The sequence below is a fragment of the Lithobates pipiens genome, unplaced genomic scaffold, assembly GCF_037356315.1.
Source record: "Lithobates pipiens isolate NorthernLeopardFrog02 unplaced genomic scaffold, aLitPip1_a1.2 Scaffold_22, whole genome shotgun sequence".
NCBI classification, from domain to species: Eukaryota; Metazoa; Chordata; class Amphibia; order Anura; family Ranidae; genus Lithobates; species Lithobates pipiens.
This window is the reverse complement of record NW_027507784.1, coordinates 208,697,412-208,719,397: the sequence shown is the minus strand read 5'-3', so window position 1 is coordinate 208,719,397 and position 21,986 is coordinate 208,697,412. Positions and strand designations below refer to the sequence as shown.

The 21,986-nt window shown below is 43.8% G+C and overlaps 1 protein-coding gene across 4 annotated transcripts in view; it reads right to left on the bottom strand.

The window, feature by feature from the left end:
- Positions 1-518: 518 nt before the first annotated feature.
- Positions 519-21,986, bottom strand: part of PMM2 (phosphomannomutase 2) — a 119,102-nt gene continuing 97,634 nt past the window's right edge. For 3 of the 4 annotated variants that reach the window (XM_077448838.1, XM_077448836.1, XM_077448839.1), the window contains 3 exons: positions 9,855-9,930; positions 8,428-8,543; positions 519-1,676 (listed from right to left, as the gene is read on the bottom strand). In XM_077448838.1, the coding sequence (XP_077304964.1) occupies positions 1,572-1,676; positions 8,428-8,543; positions 9,855-9,930 (297 nt within the window). In that variant the 3' untranslated portion in view covers positions 519-1,571. Of the gene's footprint in view, positions 1,677-5,946; positions 6,082-8,427; positions 8,544-9,854; positions 9,931-21,986 lie in introns of those variants that run through there. The other variant, XM_077448837.1, reaches the window with a different exon arrangement.

Genomic DNA, 21,986 nt, shown 5'->3' with positions numbered 1-21,986 from the left:
TTTTATACATTTTATGTTAAGCCTCCTGTAGACAGCATTAGGCTTCATGCACACTGAACATTTTTACAGCTACTCTTTTTGGCTTCAGGTGTTTTTTTCAGCAGCCAGTAAACTCCAGAGCATATGATAATGCACACATCGGCTTTGATGCACACAGCGGTTTTTGGCAGGGGGGCGGTTTCTGGCAGGAAAAGACCCTAGAACTAGTGCGTGAGTATTTTAGCCATATGTTTTTGTGGGGGTATAGTTTTGCTAAAAAAAAATGCAAATTCTAAAAAATGCTAATGCAAAAAAGCTGTAAAACATGGCAAAACTCAAATTTTTTAACAATCTGCAGCTAAAGCTACTTTTTATAATATCCAGTGTGCCGGGGCTTTCTATCTGCAGTGTTGCATCACTCCCTGGTGCCAGTCAGAAATGCTTTTGTTGGACTTCCAGCTAAGATGACATATTGTTTTGAACGATGACATTTTATTTTATTTTTTTGCAGTAAAAAAAAAAAAAAGAAAATTACCAAGTTTATAAAAATTTGCATGATTTTATTACATTTATTCTTTCCACCATAAATCAAAAATATTCAGTACAGGCATATTAGACAGTAATCAAAGTTGACCTACAGCAAAGATGGAATCTGTAAAGAGCAGTTCACTGTAAAACAGTACTGATAATAGCAAGGGAATAACCTACTTTAAGAATAGAATGCTGACACATTCCCAAGAAAATATAGCAATAATAATTGTAAACCTGGCATAGACTGTAGAAACAGGATACATATTGGGTTGCGTCATTAGATGGACACTCACTGCATACATAACATTAGATACACAATTTAAAAGATGTATATTGATCAATATATTAATGAGGTATGAAGATTTGTAAATTAATTTTGTACTGGCAGTAAAAGAGGCGTAAGGGCATATCCGGATGATAACTTTTTTTTAAGTTAGGCAACCCATAGTGGCAAATTTGCCTTTTTCGACTTCGCACAGTACAGAAGCAGCAGTCTAAAATTCACAAACTACTGGTATGAAAACGGTTGTATATGTGCATGAAGTCTTGTGTTCCTAGAACTAGCACCGAGTGTTCGAAAAAGGATCAATTGGCTTAATGCAAAAATATGTCTAAAATTCCATTTATGGCCCAGTCAACCAGCTTCACTTCTATGTATTCAGTACAAAATAAAGATTATAACTGGTTATTATGAAAAAAATCATGTGTATACATGTAAGAACAACCAAGACCTGATTTAGGAAAATTGGGGGGGGGGGGGGGGGGGGGGAAGCACTGCCTCCCATAGGAAACAGGAATTTGACCCTCATGATATCCTCATCGGGAAGCACAACTCTAGTTTTATGTGGTTCATTTTTAGCATTCATCCCCGCTGTTCTAGAATACACAAAACAGTTCTTATGCTCATCCCTGCACTAATGCAGATTTAACGTGTAATGTGAAATTTGAATGATATGAACCCATCACCCTTCATTTTATATTGTAGTAGCGTCTCAAACCCTTAAAAGTATTTTTTTCTATGTCAGGTAGCTTGAACTTATGAAGCCTTCAAATGTGTGAGGTTATTGAAAAAATAATTCTTCACAGATTCTTCTGGTGTCTTCAGGAGATGCCACAGAATGACCTATTGTTCTAGAGTCTGTATAAATTTCATAATCATTTCCACCCTGTGAAACAGAAAGAGGGGGAGAGTTTAGCACTTTTTAATTGGACTAGAGCGCCCCACCCATCCCTCCGCAAATGGTATATTCTATAAAAAATTTGCATAAAAAAAGATAAATAAAAACACCACAGTTGGAAATCCATTGGATTTTTTAGATTAGCATTATTCTTTTGTATTTGCTTCGCTAAAAAAATAATCCTGATGGCCTAAACTACATGTGCACCTTTAAAAATAATAATTGCCCATCGTCCTTCCCAGCCCCCTTTTATAGATCTAGGTCTTCTCCCACTTCCAACAGCTGTGGCCTCCTGCATAGACTGCTTGGTTAGTAAAAATTGAAAGTGAGATTTTGTCTGCTATACAATACTTCCCAGTCAATGGGATGTTCTTGCTCTGTTCTTGCTCAGACAGCTCTGCACCTGTTTTTTTATCGTGGGAGGCCGCAATTGTAGGAAAAGGCAAATATAGACTTGTGGGAAAGGAACATAGTCCTATGTATTAACAAGGCTAAAGAGGGAGTGCTGGGCAAAATCTTGCTTCTGATGGATCTGCATCCAAGTCGGGTGATGATAATTTTCAAGAATAATAATGCCACAAGGCAGCAGGACTTGAAAACACAGATATAACCAATTCTTACAAAGCACGGCGAGGGCAAAAAAAAAAAAAAAAAAAAAAGATATCCAAATGTTTTGTGCTTCCAGTTTTCACCTTCTAGAACAGGGGTCCTCAAAACTACACCCGTGAAACAGATACGGTCCGCTAAGGCGCTTTACCTGGCCTGCCCTTAGAGTTGGCCCTACCATGGGCCCCACTCCCACAAGCCTCCTCAGTGAACAGAGGTGAGCAGTAGGCAGCTTCCCTCAGGACAATTAGCTGTCTTTGCAACATCCGGCTCTGACAGATGAGAGGGATGAGAGGTCCTACAGGAATAGATATATCCTGTCACTATCCTACCATGTTGAAACTAGGTACTAGATAAGTTGTTAGTAATTTAACTTTAGTTAGCCATGTTTAGCGTTGAGGTATACTGTGATTTGTACGCCGTTATGCACATGGTTATGTGCATCAATTGGCCATGGTATGCCCCAATGGCCCTGTTTTGTACCTCCACAGTAAAATTTTTCAATAAAAAATTTACAAAAAATAATAAAAAAAGTCAAGACTTTCATAAAGTGCTGATATGCAAAGCATATATGCACATTACGCCATTATCTTGCGCAAATAGCAGGACTGCAATATTACGCCAGACAAAATCAGACACTGACACTTTTGATACTTTTTGGGGACCAATGACACGAATACAGTGATCAGTGTTAAAAAAAATATGCGCTGTCACTGTACTAATGACACTGGCTGGGAAGGGGCAATCAAAGGGTTATATGTGTTCCTAGCCAGTGCTTGTGTACTGAGGGGGAGGTGCTTTTACTAAGGGTAGAAATAGACCCGTGTCCCTGCTTTGCAGGAACACAGGATCAATGCTTTCCCTACTGACAGAATGGCGGTCTGCCAGCAGGGTGCTGTACATAGCTTCCCCAAATCAACACCTTTCCTCGGTACGTCTCTCCAGAGCTCTCAGTTCTGATGCAAGTAGTGGGCTGGCTCTTGAAAGAAGTTATGCAAATATCAAAATCCTAAGGAGCCTGCATTTGTATGCAGCCTGCCCTAGGTAATGCCCACATGAGATGCTGAGAACTCAAAGACCTGGAATCCCATGAATGAAAGACTTGGGCAATGCACAGTAAAGCTGGGGAGGAAAGGACCAGATGATTACATAGTTATGTAGTTGGTCATGTTGAAAAGCAGACACAAGTCAATCAAATTCAACCAATAAAAATTATTTACTAGCTTACAAAAGCTTAGATCAAGTAAAGGCTTTCAATAGATTGCAGCAAGGCAGCTGCTCTGCTACGCATGATCCTTGACCCAGAATAAGGTTGTCTATGAATGATTTAGCACAGAGTTCCCAATAAGCAGGTGATGGGCTCTAGCAGAGAGGTGGCGCACATCTGTCTGGGGGGGGGGGGGGAGGGAGAATAAGACACTGACCCACCAACTGAAATTCCACCTCACAGACGTACCGTCACAGATGGGGGAATTCTAACTTAGAGGCAATCAGTCACAATCGCACAGATAGTATCTTTGCCCCATTGGCTCCTTAGCCAAGCGCATACACCAAAATGTCTGAACCTGCATTTCATCTCGTACTAAACCCAATTACAACTGCGACAACACACCAGTAGAGTAAAACGAACTTGTCTCAAAATTGTCTAAATATATCTCACTTTCCCCATTAATGGGTGAACAATCCGATGTTTGGTGAATTCTGCTTCCCAATGACAGGAAGAACGCTTTTGTACCTGTTTCAAAGGAAGAGCTCTACAAGATATCTTGAGAGACTAGAGAGACCTGGTGTGGCCTCTTACTGTTCTTTAGATTCTTCTCTTCCCAAGAGTTCCCCTCAAGAACCCCCCCCCCCCCCCCCCCGCCTCATGCTTTCTCTTCTACCTAGCTACCCTCTCCTCTCCCAGACTATTTCCCTTTTACAATTCTCTATTTTGTTCTACTTCACACTTAATATTTTAATATAACAAAAAATATCTTAATTCTGCAGGATCAGCTTTTGGATCTGAATATCAACACATAGGTGTGTTCCTGCAAAATATATTCGCCATGGGTCGGTTTGGTAACTTGATGCTATTACCATGTTTCAATGTAATTTGTATATTAAGTTCACCCCACCTGCATGTGAAAATACCAATACATGCTGTACACCCTAAACTGTGAAACTAAATATAAAATACACAAAAAAGCGACATCTCTTATGTACGCTTGTCTGTTACATAGTTAGTCTGGCTGAAAAGACACAAGTCCACCTAGTTCAATCAATAAAACTTGGGGGGGGGGGGAGGGTAAAGAAGGAAAAAAAAAAAGGGGGGGTACAATCCTATATCCACAGTTGATCCAGAGGAAGGCAACAAAACACAGCAAAGCATGATCCAATTTGCTCCAGCTGGGGAGAAAAATTCCTTCCTGATCCCCCGAGAGGCAAACGGATATTGCCTGGATCAACTTTACTTATAAAATGTTAGTATCCAATTATATTATGAACATTTCAGAAAGAATCCAGGCCTTTTTTTTAAAGCAATCTACTGAGCTGGACAGTATCAGCTCTTGACATTTTCACAGCTCTTACTGTGAAGAAACCTTTCGGTATTTGGAGATGAAATCTCTTTTCCTCCAAACATAAAAGAGTGCCCCCTTGTCCTTGGTCATAAGCTTCCTCTATCCCTGTGGTAACTTTTCCGGTACATCCTGCCTAAAACCCAAAAAGTCAGATGGATCACGAGGCCCCATTTTTCAGGATTTATATTCATACTGAAAATAAAGATAAAGGAATCTATTGCCCTCCCCGAACTCGCCTTAGGACAGTATCGTTACCTTTTGACAGGTGTGCCATCCCAATTAAACCCCACCTGCCCCAGGTGATTAGAGTGCAGTGAGTGAAAAAACGTGTTGGACATCCTTTAGCCAGACAAGCTCTTACTAGCTGCAGATTCTAATGGATCCCATCAGAAAGCCACATTATGTAATGTATGGTGAAGAGAGCATCATGATTTGGGATTGCTTTGCTGCCTCAGGGCCTGGACCACTTGCCATCATAAGAGGGGAAAAATGAATTGCCATGTGTACCAAAACATTCTACGGGATAATACCAGGGTGACGGTCTGCCAGCTGAAGCTTAGTAGAAGTGTTTAAACAATGAGCATGCAGAATTAATGGCAATGCACCAAAGTGAACAGTAGTACAAAACTGCGTGTGGTGCCCTGCAGTGCATACATAGTGGAACTTTTTTGACTTAGTGTGTTAAGGTGCCATTTAAAATGAATGGTAACATGCATTAATGTGCGTTGCTCTCCCAGCAGAAAACAGTTTTGACCCTTTATTATGATCTAATGCTCATTGCTCCTAGTGCTCAATTTTCACTCCCTCTCTCATCAGTGCCCTGCTTCATTCACCTTCAACAACATAAATAGGCCTATTCATTATTGGAAGAAAAAATGTCCAAGACACCAACTGAAAAAACATCTTCCAAGTTATAGAACACCATTATATGCTATGTGTGATGCCTGTACATCAGCGTGTCAAATATTGAAGCCATTGCAAGATATTAGGAGCATGCATTTTGTTACCTAAAATTAAACTCTGGTAATATGTAAAAACTAGAATTGTAGTGGGGTTCCTACCTACACTGCAAGGGTTAAAAGGGCAACTTAGATTACTATTAAAAAGCCATTTACTTATCCTTATCCCTCGCTTTCCCAGCACTCTCCTCTCTGATGCTGCAGGTTGTGGGAGGCTCTCCATATATCCTTACTTGCAATGCTGTTCCTGCATTGTAAGTGATGGGACTGTTGGACGAAGCATCAAAGAGAAGCTATTTCAGGGGACTGGTTGCACAAACACCTGCGTGAGCGAGGGATAGGGCAAATAAAACCACATTTTAAAAATGGTACCCTTGACACAAGTGAGCATTTAAGGGAAGGGAATTTATTTTTATTTTTTTGGGTTCATACTTACCTAGGTGGCTGCAGCATCTATCCCCCCACCTGCTCCAAGGCTGATGTTTGATCACTTGGTTCTCAGAGCCCCCTAAGCAAAGAGCTGGTGACGGTCAGTCACCGGCTCTAATCTCTGTCCACCCCCGCGCACGCTCCCCGGAGTGTGCTGGGCTGCAAAGGGGGCGGAAGCGACCGACTCAGGCTCCCAGTGGCTTGCCGAGAGGCTGAGCAGGGATCCAGTCCAGGCATGTGGGCGGAACACGACCATATGGTTGCGATCTTTCCCAAGCCTGTCCTACCTTTGTGAAGTCAGCCTGCTGAAAACAGGTCACAGGAGTGCGGAACGATCCACAGAAGTATAGCAAAATGAGCTTTGGCTGTACTTCTCAATTAACCCTTGCCTGAAATTTCCTCACATGGGTGTCCTTTCATAAAACAGAGATCAGCCGTGATCCTCAGGATCACGGCTGATCTCTGGGGTGTACCGGTTTATGTAGCTGAGATAAGGAGCAGAGAACATGTATAAAGAGCCCGTTTATAAAAGTGAGATCTGAAGATCTCACAGCCGTTACACTGAAATATCTCCCAGCTGGTGCAATTAGAGGAAGAAGGCTTCTTTCTTCCCAACATCAGCACCAGTGGGTTAAAAATGAATATTAAAAAATAAATAATGTATGTATATATATATATATATATATATATATATATATATATATATATATATATATATGTGTGGGCGCGTGTGTGTATGTATGTATGTATGTATGTATGTATGTATGCTAGCGCCCTCCCCCTCCGACTGAAGAGACAGCGCCGTTCTGATCAGTCTCTGGCAGCGGCTGTCACTCACAGCCGAGCAGAGTGAAGCCGCCTCCCCCTCCTCTTGTATGGCTACACAGTGCTGTCCATGAAGGAGGAGGGGGAGACGGCTTCACTGAAGCCGCCTCCCCCTCCTCCTCCATACACAGCACTGTGTAGCCATACAAGAGGAGGGGGAGGTGGCTTCACTCTGCTCGGCTGTGAGTGACAGCCGCTGCCCGAGACTGATCAGAACGGCGCGACGCAACCACAGAGAAGGGGATTATTGCGCCAGGTCCCGGATCACTGCCGACAGGTGTCCCCTGCTCTGTGTCCTCCCGGTACAGGTCAGTGCTGGTCATACAGAGAGAGACCAAGGAGGGGGAGGGGGAGGGGGGGTGTGAAGAGATTCTCTGCAGCTCTTATTATGTAACCGCAAGATGCAGCTGAGGAGGACTACAAGTCCCAACATACCGGGCTGTGTGGGCTTACAGTTCTCCTCTGCTGAGCATAGCAGCTTTGTATGCTTGGACTTGTAGTCCTCCATAGTGCAGCCTTGCATGCTGGGACTTGTAGGCCTCCTCTGTAGTACAGTGCAGCCTTGCATGCTGGGACTTGTAGTCCTCTGTAATGCAGTGCAGCCTTGCTTGCTGGGACTTGTAGTCCTCTTCTGTATATATATATATATATATATATATATATATATATATATATATATATATATATATATATATATATATATACACACACACACACACACACACATACACATATATATATATATATATATATACACATACATACATACATACATACATACATACACACACACACACACACACATACACACAAATATATTTACTTAGATATCACATGTCTGAAAACGTTAATTACATGTTGTTGTTTTTTTAACTTTAGGGTCACTATTTGAACTCGGCTGTACCGTTATCTCACGAGATTACAGGCAGCCCACCCACTTTTACACTTATCTTGCCCGTTTTCAGAGGAAACGCTTCTCTTCTGTTCTCCCTTTGAGAATTTAAGCCCTCAGCTTCATAAACCGGCTGCAGAGGAGATCATTTTCCTCTGAGAACTACCGAGAAAAAGATTCTCAGTTTTATAAACATACACCATAGTTTGTTGAGGTGATGTGGATCAGACAAAACATGAATACTTTGAGACAAAAAGGGTATCTATTTGCAGGGACATAGACAGCATTTAAAACTATACTATTTTGGCTGCATTTGGGCTTCATTGGATCTACAGTGCTACACTCCGTTACAAATTATGAAATACTTGATTTGTTGTCTACTACATTTATAACATACAAAAGAGCACACTTAAAAATATGTCATACAAAATGCATTTCTTCTCATTTAAAAATGACTTAACACTCACCGGCATGGTTTTGTCACCAAAAAAGTAAGTTTTGGAATATCCTTCCTTTTCAAGAATTCCCAGACAGTAGGTCTTGTCCCAGCCATTAGGGAACACATCAAAGCTGATTTGTCCACCTGTTTATAAGACAAGATTTCTTTAAACAAAAAAAATAAATAAATAAATAAATACAGGACACCACATCAAATTCCATTAAAACTAATCCAGGTCATAGTTTCTCTTACAGGTGGGAGACTGCGCTGGACTGACTGACTGGGTTGAGGATTTGCAAGCGAGTGGTGGTGGGAGGTTGTTGGAGAAGTTCTGTCCTGGCAAATCTGGCCCACCTTGACAGAAAGGTGGCAAGAGCCATTTTGAAGGGCTTGGGATGCTACCTCTGGGTACAACCTCAAGGTTGTTTCCGCGTGTACTTTGAGGGTAGGTAGAAAAGCACCCAGTATCCAATTAGAAGTGGAACACAAGTGAATATGTAGTTTTATTGAAAGTCATAAAGCATGATAACACCAACACGTTTAGGGGGAACAAGGATGCCCCCTTTTTCAGGGCTGCTGCTGTATGCTATGATGAATGGGGATATACCCAAACTGGTGTGTCTGTGACACTGAAATTGGGAGAGTGTCTTCTCATGACTGTGCAAGCAGTAATGGACTCCCATACAAGTACAAACAGGTACAGAATTAGGAGTCTTAGTCACAAGCCTCCCATTTTCTATGCATAGGATTTAGGCCGCTTTCACACTGAGGCGCTTTACAGGTGCTATAGCACTAGAAATAGTGCATCTCCTCTCACTCCAGTGTGAAAACCAGAGGGCTTTCACACTGGGACGGTGCGCTGGTAGGACGCCCAAAAAAAGTCCTGAAAGCTGTATCATTGAAATCAATGGGCAGTGCCGCTGAAGCGCCAATTTGCGGGTATATTTAACCTTTTTTGGTTGTTAGCGAGGGTTAAAAACGGCAAAAAGGACGCAAAAACGATGGTAAAGCGATGCTAAAAATAGCCCCCAAATGCCCCAGTGTGAAAGTAGCCTTAATGTTTTTAGCAGATTCTCACAAAATACAACTGAGCCATGTTCCAGTTGGTGAACTTGTCAGGCACTAACACAGCCATTTAATAATAATGTGTAATGTTTTCATACAATCGTGTTCACTTCAGTTTTTTTTTTTCGTTTTTATATTTGGGCAATTAAGAAACATTGATTAACATTTTACTCCCCTTCCAGTCAGCAGGAGCAGATTTGGGCTGTTTACAGAGCTCACAAACTCAAGCTAAAATTATCAATTAAAAACTTCATATGATATCTAATAAATGGGAGTGTCCGACTTCTGGGTCCTCCATAGCCTAAAATTTTTATTCTGCATGCTCATATGCATTTATTTATTTTTTTCAGTGGACCAGTAATGATGTCACAAATGGCTCCCATACATTACCTATTGAAAATGTTAAACCCTTTCCGTCAAATTCTTTCTGTAAATCCGCCACAAACTTCTCTCTAAACTGTTCCTTCTGCAAAAGAAGACAACATGTAATAGCAGTTGCAATGACACTCAAGGATGAGTAGATACTGATATGTGGTACTAAAATTGTAGTAAAGTATGGGACTGGAAAGGGAAAGCAAGTACTCAAAGCCAATCAGGCTCTGCTACAGTGCATATGTTGACATGCTAATAGGAGCAGAGATTGAAGATAGCACCATGATCACTGTGCTGCTGCTCTTTTAGCAATTGGCTAGTTAGGGTTATGTTCTTGATGAAGCCTGAGGTCAAGGAGCTGACCAAGCTGCCTTGCAGTGTATGTGGATCACAAGACTACCTGAAAGGAATTAGAAACCCTTTGGCATATAGATCAGGTCATAAATATGGATTTCGATTATTTAAAATCAATGTTTCAGAAACACTTATACATAAAAACGTGAAAATATATTTTACATACATTACATTTTTGTAAATATTTTATTATATCTTTTCATGTGACAACACTGAAGAAATGTAAAGTAGTGATTGTACAGCTTGTATAACTATGTAGATTTGCTGTCCCCTCAACACACAGCCATTAAAGTGGAGTTCTGCCTGAAATATGACTTAAGATAAAAATACTCCTACAATACTCATGTCTTGTGCAATATAACAAAGGTATGCTGTAAACTATGCCCAGTTTTCCATTTGTGCAGCATCTTTTTCTTACTTTGTGAAGTTCCTGCACAGCGTGGCCATCTCCAGTGTGGGCATCTGAAGCCACAGTGCCCTTCCTGGATTCCGAAAAAAAATATATTATATGGAAGAAAACCACCTATAGATATGGTACTGGAAACCTTCGCCACATCCCAATACAAAAGAGAAAATTGCAAGAGGGGGTGCCCCAGGGATTAACCAGAAATGGGAGTAACAAGCGTATAAAAATATACATTTTTAGAGTACAAAACAGTAATAGGATTAGTACACAAGGTATATCAAAAAAAGGACCAATTTTCGAGACGGATCTGGTACAAAAAACAAAACAAAACGTGTCCATGTAAGAAATATGACAGAATAAACCCAAAAGGATATAGGATAATATACAGGTGTGTAAATGCATCGCAATGTCATGCAGATGCATAGATGGGGGTGCATCACCATAAAGGGTACCATGGTGTGAGCCTCCCACTCCCAACGGGTCAGGTGGCTCATGCAGCAGGATATAAAGGCAGTGAAAAGGCAGTAGGACACCGGTTCCATAAAAGTACTTACCTATGGTTGCCATTTAATGTAAACATCCCAAATCTGGGACATTGTGTGGTCCTGGCTGTGCAGCAATAGAGGACAGAGCTTACCTGGCTTATAAGGGCGGGGGGGGGGGGGGGTCACATGGTATTCGCCCAGAACGTGGGTATGGTCCAATGGACCGGGCTGGAAGGTGTCAGGTGATCGGGGGGCCCAACACCGGTGATGAGTTTTACTAATCACCTGTATACTAGGTGTGCATCAGGGCGCATCTGTCAGACTACGCTCCGGCACAAGCGGAGTCCGGCGTGACCGTGCAATGATATCAGACATTGCGAGGTTGCCAACACGCTAGGTGGGATGGAAAAGACCATACTACGCATGTGCGAATCGGCGTGAAACGCTGATTCATAGTGTAGCAGAAAAGACTGAGCCCAGAGGGATGCCCGAGATTCAAAAAGCACCAAGGGGCCCCTGCGTGCTGGGGAGCCTCGATGTCTAGAAGGCAACAGAGATGATGGGAAGAAGTTACTATACAAAACATCTCCCAAGCATGTGCGATAGAACAGGAATGGAGAAGTTGAAGCCCAACCTGAACATCAAAAATACAAAAAGCACAAAAATGTTAAAAGTATGGATAGCAAATACATAACTTAATGGGAAAGCACTTCATCGCATAAATAGTTAAAAAAATAGATATTCAAAGAGCAGGAATAGCCAAAGTTTACACAGGAGAGCCCATAACAATGGCGCATAGGGATAGACTGGGAGGGGTGGGAGTGAAAGAGGAAGAGGGGAAGGGGGGAAGGGGGGGAAAGAGAAAGGGGGGGAGAAATGGGAAGACAGGGGGCCAATGTGGGGGTGTTCCTCTTTCAACATTGGGATCACAGGTTCACATGTCCCTCTTGAAGACTCCAGAAGAGAAGCCCTGTAAAAAAGGGCTTCAAATTGAAGGCTTCATTAAGGCCTGGTGGAGAGGTGGCATTCAAATCCGAGATCGACCTCAGCTCACGCTGTAGGAGGAACTTGTTGAGATCTCCCCCTCGTGAACTGAGATGCACTCGGTCCAACACCAGAATGGACATCTTGGTAAAGTGAATAAACTATTGCGTATCACCACAGAGTGGTACTGTGGATACTGCTAAAGATATCAAGTTCCACATCCTATAACTTAGACAGAGATATAGAAGAGAGCTTGGAATTTTTAGGCACAACCACATAAAGTCTTTTATACTATTAGACCTATTTATTAAACATAGAAACAACATTAAAATCAACACTGAATGAAGTCCATGTCGCAAGGTAAGAAAATATGAACTATACATAGCCAACGTAAATAACATAAAAAGATTATTGGTGGATGACTACTCATTCCATAATCAGATATTACATTCCTGATAAAGGCTATGAAGACAGAATAGAGGTGATGATAAAATCCTGGGCTCTACATGTTACGCGCCTTGCGCTTCTTCAGGAACATCTAAAACAGACTTACAAAACAGTGCATAAAGGTGTATAAGCAACGCCTATGAAACTGTATATAATAGTAATTCAACTCCCGACATATGTAACCAGCATTAAACAGGTTCCTGGGTAAGGGGCCGTTTATAGTGTCACAGGACTTCCTATAAGAGTATAGGAACCCATAATAGTGTATGAAGTATGTGAACTAACTCGATTGCTGGTAATCCGGGGGAGTGAAAGAGGCAGGTACCTGCTTGTAACCCATGCTTGTCCCCATGCTTCAGAGGGGGCTGTTCTAAGCACGGGAAAACTGGCATTTTTAAAACTTTTTTTGCATTGATACATGTCCCTTGGGGCAGGACCCATGTCCCCAAACACTTTATGACAATAACTTGCATATTAACCCTTAAAATTAGCACTTTTGATTTTTCACGTTCGTGTCCCATAGACTTTAACGGTGAACACATTTTTTGCCTGTTTGCATGTTCTGCTGCGAACCGAACCGGGGAGGGGGGGGTGTTAGGCTCATTCCTACTGCCAACCCACCTATTTATACATTTGATAGGGAATGGTAACAAGGTCCACAAATGGGCCACAGGGAAACACCCCCACATTGGCCCACACCCTCCCCCTTTTTCCCCACTTTTCCCTCTGTCTTCCCATTTCTCCCCCCTGATTTCTCTTCTCCACCCCCCCAACTCCCCCTTACCCTCTTTCCCTCCCAGGCTATCCCTATGCACCATTGTTATGGGTTCTCCTGTGTAAACTTTGGCTATTCCTGTTCTTTGAGTATCTATTTTTTTAACTATTTATGCTCCATATATAAATGATAAAGTGATTTCCCATTAAGTTATGTATTTGAAAGCCATACGGTTAACATTTTTGTGTTTTTTGTATTTTTGATATTCAGGTTGGGCTTCACCTTCTCCATTCCTGTTCTATCGCACATGCTTTGGAGATTTTTTTTTGTACAGCGACTTCTTCCCATCATCTCTGTTGCCTTCTAGACATAGAAACTCCCCAGCACGCGGGGGGCCCCTGGTGTTTTTGCATCTCGGGGCATCCCTCTGGGCTCAGTCTTTTCTGCTACGCTATGAATTGTCATTTCACACCAACACGCACGTGCGCAGTATGGTCTTTTCCATCTGACCCGAGCCCACCTAGCGTGTCGGTAACCTTGTGACATCTGACGGCCCTGATGCACACCTGGTATACAGGTGATCGGTAAAGCTCATCACCGGTGTTGGGGGCCCCCCGATCACCTGACACCTACCAGCCCGATCCATTGGACCATGCCCACATTCTGGGCATATACCATGTGAGCCCCCCGCCTTTTTTGGCCAGGTAAGCTCAGTCTTCTATTGCTGCACAGCCAGGACCACACAACGTCCCAAATTTGGGATGTTTGCAGTGCCTTGCAAAAGTATTCACCCCCTTGGCATTTTTCGTATTTTGTTGCTTCACAACCTGGAATTAACATAGTTACATGGGTTAGTCAGGTTGAAAAAAGACACAAGTCCATCTAGTTCAACCACAAAACATGGATGGTTTGAGGATATACATAATTTAAAGCGGTGTTTCACCCCAATTTTTTTCTTTATCTTACCCCAATCAGTTAACTTCATATTAACTGATTGGGGTAAGATAAAGAATTTAAGCCACTTAAAAAAAATACTATCGCCGTAATTACCTTTTTATTTTTAGGGCCACTTCCTGTCAGGATTCCCGTGGGAGTAGGCATGTTTTACTCCTTTCCCGGGCCTCGCAATGTCTCCTGGGAGCTTACTGTGCGGCCTCCCAAGAATCATTGCGGACCGCTGTCATTCACAAATCTCGAGAGATCTTGGAACAATGGACGCTCAATGCTGGTCTCTCCCGTAGTGAGCTTTTTTTTTCGTTCTTCTGTGTATGTTTGGCTGCCATCACAACGGGGCGGGAACTTCTGATGACGCCGCCCGTTGTGATGGCAACCCGGAATTTGACGGCACTGCTCACTGTTAGCAATGAGCATGCGCGGGAACAAGCGCTGAATGCTGGGAGTACAGCATTCACCGCCTCCCGGAAAGGAATGCTTGTGGGCTTCAATTGCCCACAAGCAAAATGAAAACCGCCAGGACACAATTATATAACTTATTCTGGCGGACGAAATATGACTTATAGGGCAATTGAAAAGCGAAACTGTGAGTATTAAATTTGGATGATGTCAGTTGATAAAGTAAAAGGATTGGTCACTGGAATCCCGTTTTAATTTACAGAACATGCCCACAACTTTGAAGATTTTTTTATTTTATTTTTTTATTGTGAAGCAAACAAATAGGACAAAAATAATAGAGAAAGTCAATGTGCATAACTATTCACCCCCCTAGTCAATACCCCCCAGTTAATACTTTGTAGAGCCACCTTTTGCGGCTATCACAGCTCCAAGTCGCTTTGGATAAGTCTCTGAGTTTGCCACATGTTACCACTGGGATTTTTGCCCATATCTCCTTGCAAAACTACTCCAGCTCCTTCAAGTTGGATGGTTTGCGATTGTGAACAGCAATCTTTAGGTCTGACCACAGATTTTCTATTGGATTGAGGTCTGGGCTTTGACTAGGACATTCCAACACATTTACATTTCCCCTTAAACCACTCAACTGTTTTGCGTTAGCAGTGTGTTTGGGGTCATTGTCCTACTGTAAGGTGAACCTCCATCCTTGTCTCAAATCACGCACAGAGTGGTACAGGTTTTGCTCAAGAATATCCCTGTATTTAGCACCATCCATCAGCCAGACAGTGTTTTCTTTGATGGACAAAAAGTTCCATTTTAGTTTCATCAGACCAGAGCACCTTCCTCCATACATTTTTGGAGTCTCTCACATGCCTTTTCACAAACTCAAAATGTGCCATTTTGTTTTATGCTGAAAGTATCGGCTTTCTTCTGACCACTCTGCCATAAAGCCCAACTCTATGGAGCATATGGCTTATTGTCATCCTATGTACAGATGCTCCAGTCTCTGCTGTGGAACTCTGCAGCTCCTCCAGCGTTACCTTAGATCTCTGTTTTGCCTCTCTGATAACCGCCCTCCTTCCCCGGTCCGTGAGTTTTGGTGTGCGGCTGTCTCTTGGCAGGTTTGCTGTTGTGCCATGTTCTTTCCATTTGGTTATGATCGATGATCCATAGGAGCACCATCAAATCTAAGATTTGTATATTTTTTATAGCCCAACTCTGACTTGTACTTCGCAACAATATTGTCCCTTACTTGTTTGGAAAGTTCCTTGGTCTTCATGGCAATGTTTGGTTAGTGGTGCCCCTTGATTGGTGTTGCAGCCTCTGCGGCCTTTCAAAAAGGTGTTTATATGCAATGACAGATCATGTGACACTTAGATTGCACACAGGTGGACAGCATTTCACTATGTGACCTCTGAAGGTAATGGGTTGCACCAGAGCTTTTTATGGGCTTCATAACAAAGGGGGTGAATACATATGCACATGCCAATTATCAGTTTTTTATTTCTGAAAAATAGTTTTATGTATATATTTTTTTCTAATTTTACTTCACCAACTTATAATAGTGTGTTCTGATCCATCACATATAATTCAGATTAAAAAATAAATAAATCATTGAACTAAAGGCTGTAATGTAACAAGATTAAAAGAAGGTTAAAAGCCAAGGGGGGTAAATATTTTTTGCAAGGCACTGTACATTAAAAACGGCAACCATAGGCAAGTGCCTTTATGGATATTGTGTCCTACTGCCTTCATATCCTACTGCACGAGCCACCTGACCCATTGGGAGTGGGAGACTCACACCATGGTACCCATTATGGTGAAGCACCCTCATGCATGCATCTGCATGACATGGCGATGTATTTACACACCTTATATTATCATATATCCTTTTGGGTTTATTATATCATATTTCTTACATAGACACATTTTTTGTGCCACATCCATCTCCCAAATTCTGGTCAATCCTCGTGGGCCCTGGTGGCCTTTGTCGACAGGGATGCCTCATGTTCCACTTATGCCACACAACATAGTCTAACCGATTTGGCACTGGTAACCGTATATCATCAACGCTGTGGGGGCATACACTTAACCCCCCAGCTACAATCTAGAGCATTCCACTGTGTGATGAAGCAGCTTGGAGATGGAAGCCCCTCCTGTGTGTGAACCCCGATGTGTACTTTAATTCACAAAAGATAGTTATACTGTGAGTATTACCTGTTTCTTTTTTACCTGCCATCTCCATATGCCATGCTGTTACCTACTGTGTTTTTACATTTGCATATTTACTTTTGTTATATATCTGCTGTTTTATTAGCAGACAAAAATATGATTTTTTTGTACTCACTGAAAAATCCTTTTCTCTGTAATTCACCGACTGACACAGCCATTGGGTTGTTTGCCCTATTACTGGGAGATACTAGGCATTAGTTGTAACAACACTTAGAACTCTTAGTTCCGCCCAGGGGGGCGGTCCCTTCGGCAACAACGCTCCAGTCTGCCAGACAGACCTCAGTACGTCAACAAGCAGTATAACGTAATGATAAAAAGGAGGGGCGGGTGCTGTGTCGGTCGGTGAATTACAGAGAAAAGGATTTTACGGTGAGTACAAAAAATCCTATTTTCTCTTATATTCACGGACCAACGCAGCTCCTCTCTTAGCCATTGGGATGTCCCCAAGCAGTGCCAAATGAGGGGTGGGAAAACAGCATAGAAACTTCATCCACCATGGCAAGTGGGAACTAGTGAAACTTTACCCACAAAAAAAAAAAAGAAAAAAAAAGAAAAAAAAAAAGTGCGTGGAAAAAAAACACCACAAAAACTAGGGTACCCTCAACAGGAGTGACTACCCATAACTGCACCAAAGACTGCACCAACCCGGGTAGACTGGGAGAAAGTTATGAACGAGGTAGTATGGTTAGAAAAAGCTATTTTAACTATAACAAGGAAACTATCGCAAGTTCACTAAAATGTGGAGCCTGCGGCTGAAAAAGATTAATACCCATAATTGAAGGAAAACCCCTAAATAGTACCTAAATAGTGAGGTTAAAATAGTGGATATATAGTTTAATGAAAATTAATATGGGGGGAAAATGTGTGACATGTTATTTACTTGCTTGATCGATAACTATGATAAATGTAAGATTTTATTATAAGTTGTTTTGTATAATGGATTTTGGAAGAAATAAAGAGTATAAAAAAAAAAAAAAAAAAAAAAAAAAAGTGCTGTGTAAATGGACAGCGCTAGATAAGTATCTGAAATGATAATACTAACAACAAAGATGAGCAAACGATTCAAAATTCACTTTTTTTTTAATGAGGAGTTAGTCACCAAAACAAGACTGCTGAATGTAAAGCAACAGTGCCTTAACTCAATGGTACAGTGTTTTTATCGAAAAAACAAAACAAACAAAAAATAAAAACAGGAAAAATGGAAATATATATTGCATATTCAATTGCAACTATACGGCCGCTTGCAAAACTTTGCGGCCAAAACAAGCATCAGCCGATGCACTGACGTCTACCTTGTAGAACTTGGTAAACGTGTGGACAGACGACCAGGTCGCCGCTTTACACACCTGAGCGAGTGGGCGCGGAGTGGGCTGTGACCGGAAAGGGGGGCACCTGCCCCTTCAAGGCGTAGGCTTGTACTACAATCTGTCTGATCCACCTGGAAAATGGTGGCCGAAGTAACTGCCATGCCTTTTTTGGGACCAGCCACCGAAACAAACAGTGAGTCTGACTTCCGAAAGGGAGCAGTGGCAGACAAATACGCCTTCAGAGCCAGAACCATGTCCAGAGCATAAATGGCCACCTCCTTAGGGAGTTTTGGGTTAGGACAGAGAGATGGTAACACAATGTCCTCATTAATGTGAAAAGCCGAGACCACCTTTGGTAGAAAAGTTGGTTGCGCACGCAACACCACCTTATCCTTGTAGATAACCAGATAGGGCGACTTGCAAGACAAGGCCGCCAGTTCCGAAACCCTCCTGGCTGATGTGATGGCCACTAGAAAGACCACTTTCTGGGAAAGTCAACAGGGGAATCTCCCTGATATTTTCAAACGGCGGTTTTTGAAGCGCCGACAACACCGGGTTCAAATCCCATGGGGGTAACAGTGGACGCACCGGAGGGACTACATGTCGTACCCCCTGAACGAAGGTACTCGCTAATGGGTGAGATGCCAGGGGTCTGACATCCAAGACATCCAAAAGACAGCCAAGGCTGAAATTTGCCCCTTAATGGTGCTTAGCGCCAATTTCTGGTCTACTCCTTGCTGAAGAAACAGCAGGATCCTGGATATAGAAAAGGAGCGCGGATGCCATCCTTTCTCCTCACGATGGTATATCTTCCGGGAAGAAAATTTCCATGCTCTTAGCATAGTTGGGATCACAGAGTCCGACAGACCCCTGTTCCTCAACACCTGGCTCTCAATAGCCATGCCTTTAAAGCCAGCGATAGTAAAGCAGGATGGAGGATCAGACCTTGAGACAGAAGGTACTCTTGCAACAGCCAGGGAGCGTCTGCCACAAGGTCTGCGTACTAAGGATGTTGAGGCCCATCTGGGGCAACCAGTATCACTGGGATCCCCTCGGCTTCCACCCCTCGAAGCAGGCATGGTTTCAGTGGAGAAAGGGCGTAGATCAGCTGGTACTGATCCCATGGAGCCACCAGCGCGTCTGATGCGTCTGCCCATGGATCTCTTGTCCAGGACACGAATCTTGCCACCTTTCGATTGAGACGGACAGGCAAGAAGATCCACGTCTGGTGTGCCCTACTTCAGGCACAGTAACCTGAATATCTCAGGATGCAATGCCCATTCTCCTGGGTCCAGCATCTGTCGACTTTGATAGTCCACCTGCCAGTTCTCCACTCCCGGGATGTAAATGGCTGACAGGGCTGCTACGTTTCACTCTGCCCACTGAAGTATGTGAGTGACCACCTGTGCAGCGGCTGAGCTTCTTGTTCCCCCTTGGTGATTGACGTATCCCACCGCAGTGGCGTTTTCTGACTGGATCCTGATTGGACGCCCTTGCAGTCTCATCGACCATGTGGAGAGGCACAGCCTGATCACTCTCAATTCGATTCGATTGATCAGCAACTTGGATTCTTCCGTCGACCAGAGGCCCTTAGCCGACTGAACCCCCATCACTCCACCACAGATGGATAGACTGGCGTCCGTTGTGATCACTGTCCACCTCAGGAGGTAGGCAAGATTTTCCTGACAATCACCAGGGACCTCAACCACCAGATCAGTGAGTCTCTGACTGACTGGCTCACCTGGATCTGTCGATCCAGGGACAACTGAGATTTTCTCCCATTTTGTCAAAATCTCCTTCTGCAGGGCTCTGATGTGTAACTGGGCATAAGGTACTGCCTCAAAAGGAGGCTACCATGAGTCCCAGTACTCGCAATGCAAAAGCAGAGCGACGACCACTTGCAGTTCATAAGCAGTTTTACCGCAGACCTGAGAGTCTGCAGTTTGTCTGAAGGGAAAAACACTGTTGCTTCCATGGAGTCCAGCAGCAAGCCTAGGTACTCCAGAAGCTGGGTTGGTACAATCACTGACTTCTTTAGGTTCAACGGCCACCCAAATTCTTGCAGGGTCTGCATGGTGATCGCCACATCCTCCTCTAACTCTGAGGTGGAAGATGCCCTCAGGAGGAGATCGTCTAGGTATCCCACGATCGCGATCCCATGTTGCCGTAGCAATGCCAATACGTTGGTAAAGACTCAGGGGGCTGATGCCAGACCAAAAGGAAGAGCCACAAACAGGAAGTGGGCTTCCCTGACTGCAAACCACAGAAATTTTTGATGCCGAAGGCATATGGGTATGTGCAGGTACGCATCCTGGATGTCTAAAGGAGGCGAGGGAGTCCGCTTGATGGAGTGCAGCGACTACTGAGCAAACCGATTCCATTCTGAACCTCTGCACTTTTACAAATTGATTGAGGGCTTTTAGGTCCAAGATTGGACGTACCCCTTCCTTCTTGGGAACCACAAAAAGATTTGAGTAGAATCCCTGGAAGAGTTCAGATTCCGGAACCGGTACAACCACCCTGCGATTCAGCTGGTCCCTTACTGCCCCAAAAGGGCCTCCCGGCGAGCCAGGGATTTGGGTATGCTGTAGGGGAAGAATCTGTTTGGCGGCCAAGAGAGAAACTCGATCTTGTAGCCTGTGGAAATCAGATCGCAGACCCATTGGTCAGATAACAGAGGAACACCGGGCTGCAAACTCCCGAAGGCGACCCCCCCCCCCCCCCCCACCCGAGACATGGGAGAGGGCACAACTTCACACGGTAGCACTTTTATTCGCAGGCTTGTGGTTCCAGGGACGTTTTTGACCTTCCGTGGTCGTCCTGTTGGGCTGTTTTGACTAAGCTCTGGGCGGACGAAAAAGCCGAAAAAGAGGGCCCTTGCCTACGGTGAGGCCCCTTAGCCTTCCTGGCCTGTGGGAGTAGAGTACGCTTACCAGCGGTGGCTTTTTTAATAATGTCATCCAAGGAGGCTCCAAAGAGCCAGTCGCCAAGGAAGGGAAGATCCGTCAGGGCTTTTTTGGATGCCTAGTCAGCAGACCAGCATTTTAGCCAAATCAGGCACCTCAGCACCACAGCTGATACTGAAGACTGGATAACAGAGGCACAGTATCCAGGGCCGCGTCACAGACGTACTTAAGGCCTTGCACTAGTTGGTCTGCTAGTTTCACACAGACAGGAGAAGCCTGTTGCGCTTCCAATTCGCGGTGCAAAAGTTTTGCCCACTCAGTGTCTGTGACACAAGTGCGGATTGCCAGTACTGGTCGCACAGCTGACCCCACAACCATAAACAAGGAATGAGCCACTGCCTTGGCCTTCCTGTTCGTGGGATCCTTGAATGCAGGAGTCCCCTCAACCAGGATTGTGGTTACTTTATTTAACCTGGATACTGGGGGGTCCACAACCGGAGGGGCAGACCATTTTTTCAGAAGGCTCTCCTCAAAAGGGTAAAGCACCGCCATGTATTTGGGGACCTAAAAGGTCAGTTGCGGGCAACCCCATTCCACGTAAATGAACTTGTCAATATAAGTCAGATACGGGAACACCTTAGGTGAACGTGCTGACTTGCAGGACCCAAAAGGGACCAGTACATCAGCAGAGGGATCTGCTGGCTCCTGAATCTTCAGGATATCACGCACAGCTGTGATAAGTGCTCCAATAAGCGCACGGACCCGGACGGGGACCCATCCTCACTGTCCGAATGGTCCTGGCCAGCGTCATCTGACAAGACTGAGCAGGGGTCACCAGCCTCAGCAGGACCCGATTCTGCGTCAGAGCTCTCCCCAGAGGATGGGGGGGGGGGGGGGGGGGGGGCCAGGGCCACTTTAGTGCACCTTTCTTCAAGCTCCAGCTTGGCAACGAACTAAATGAGGA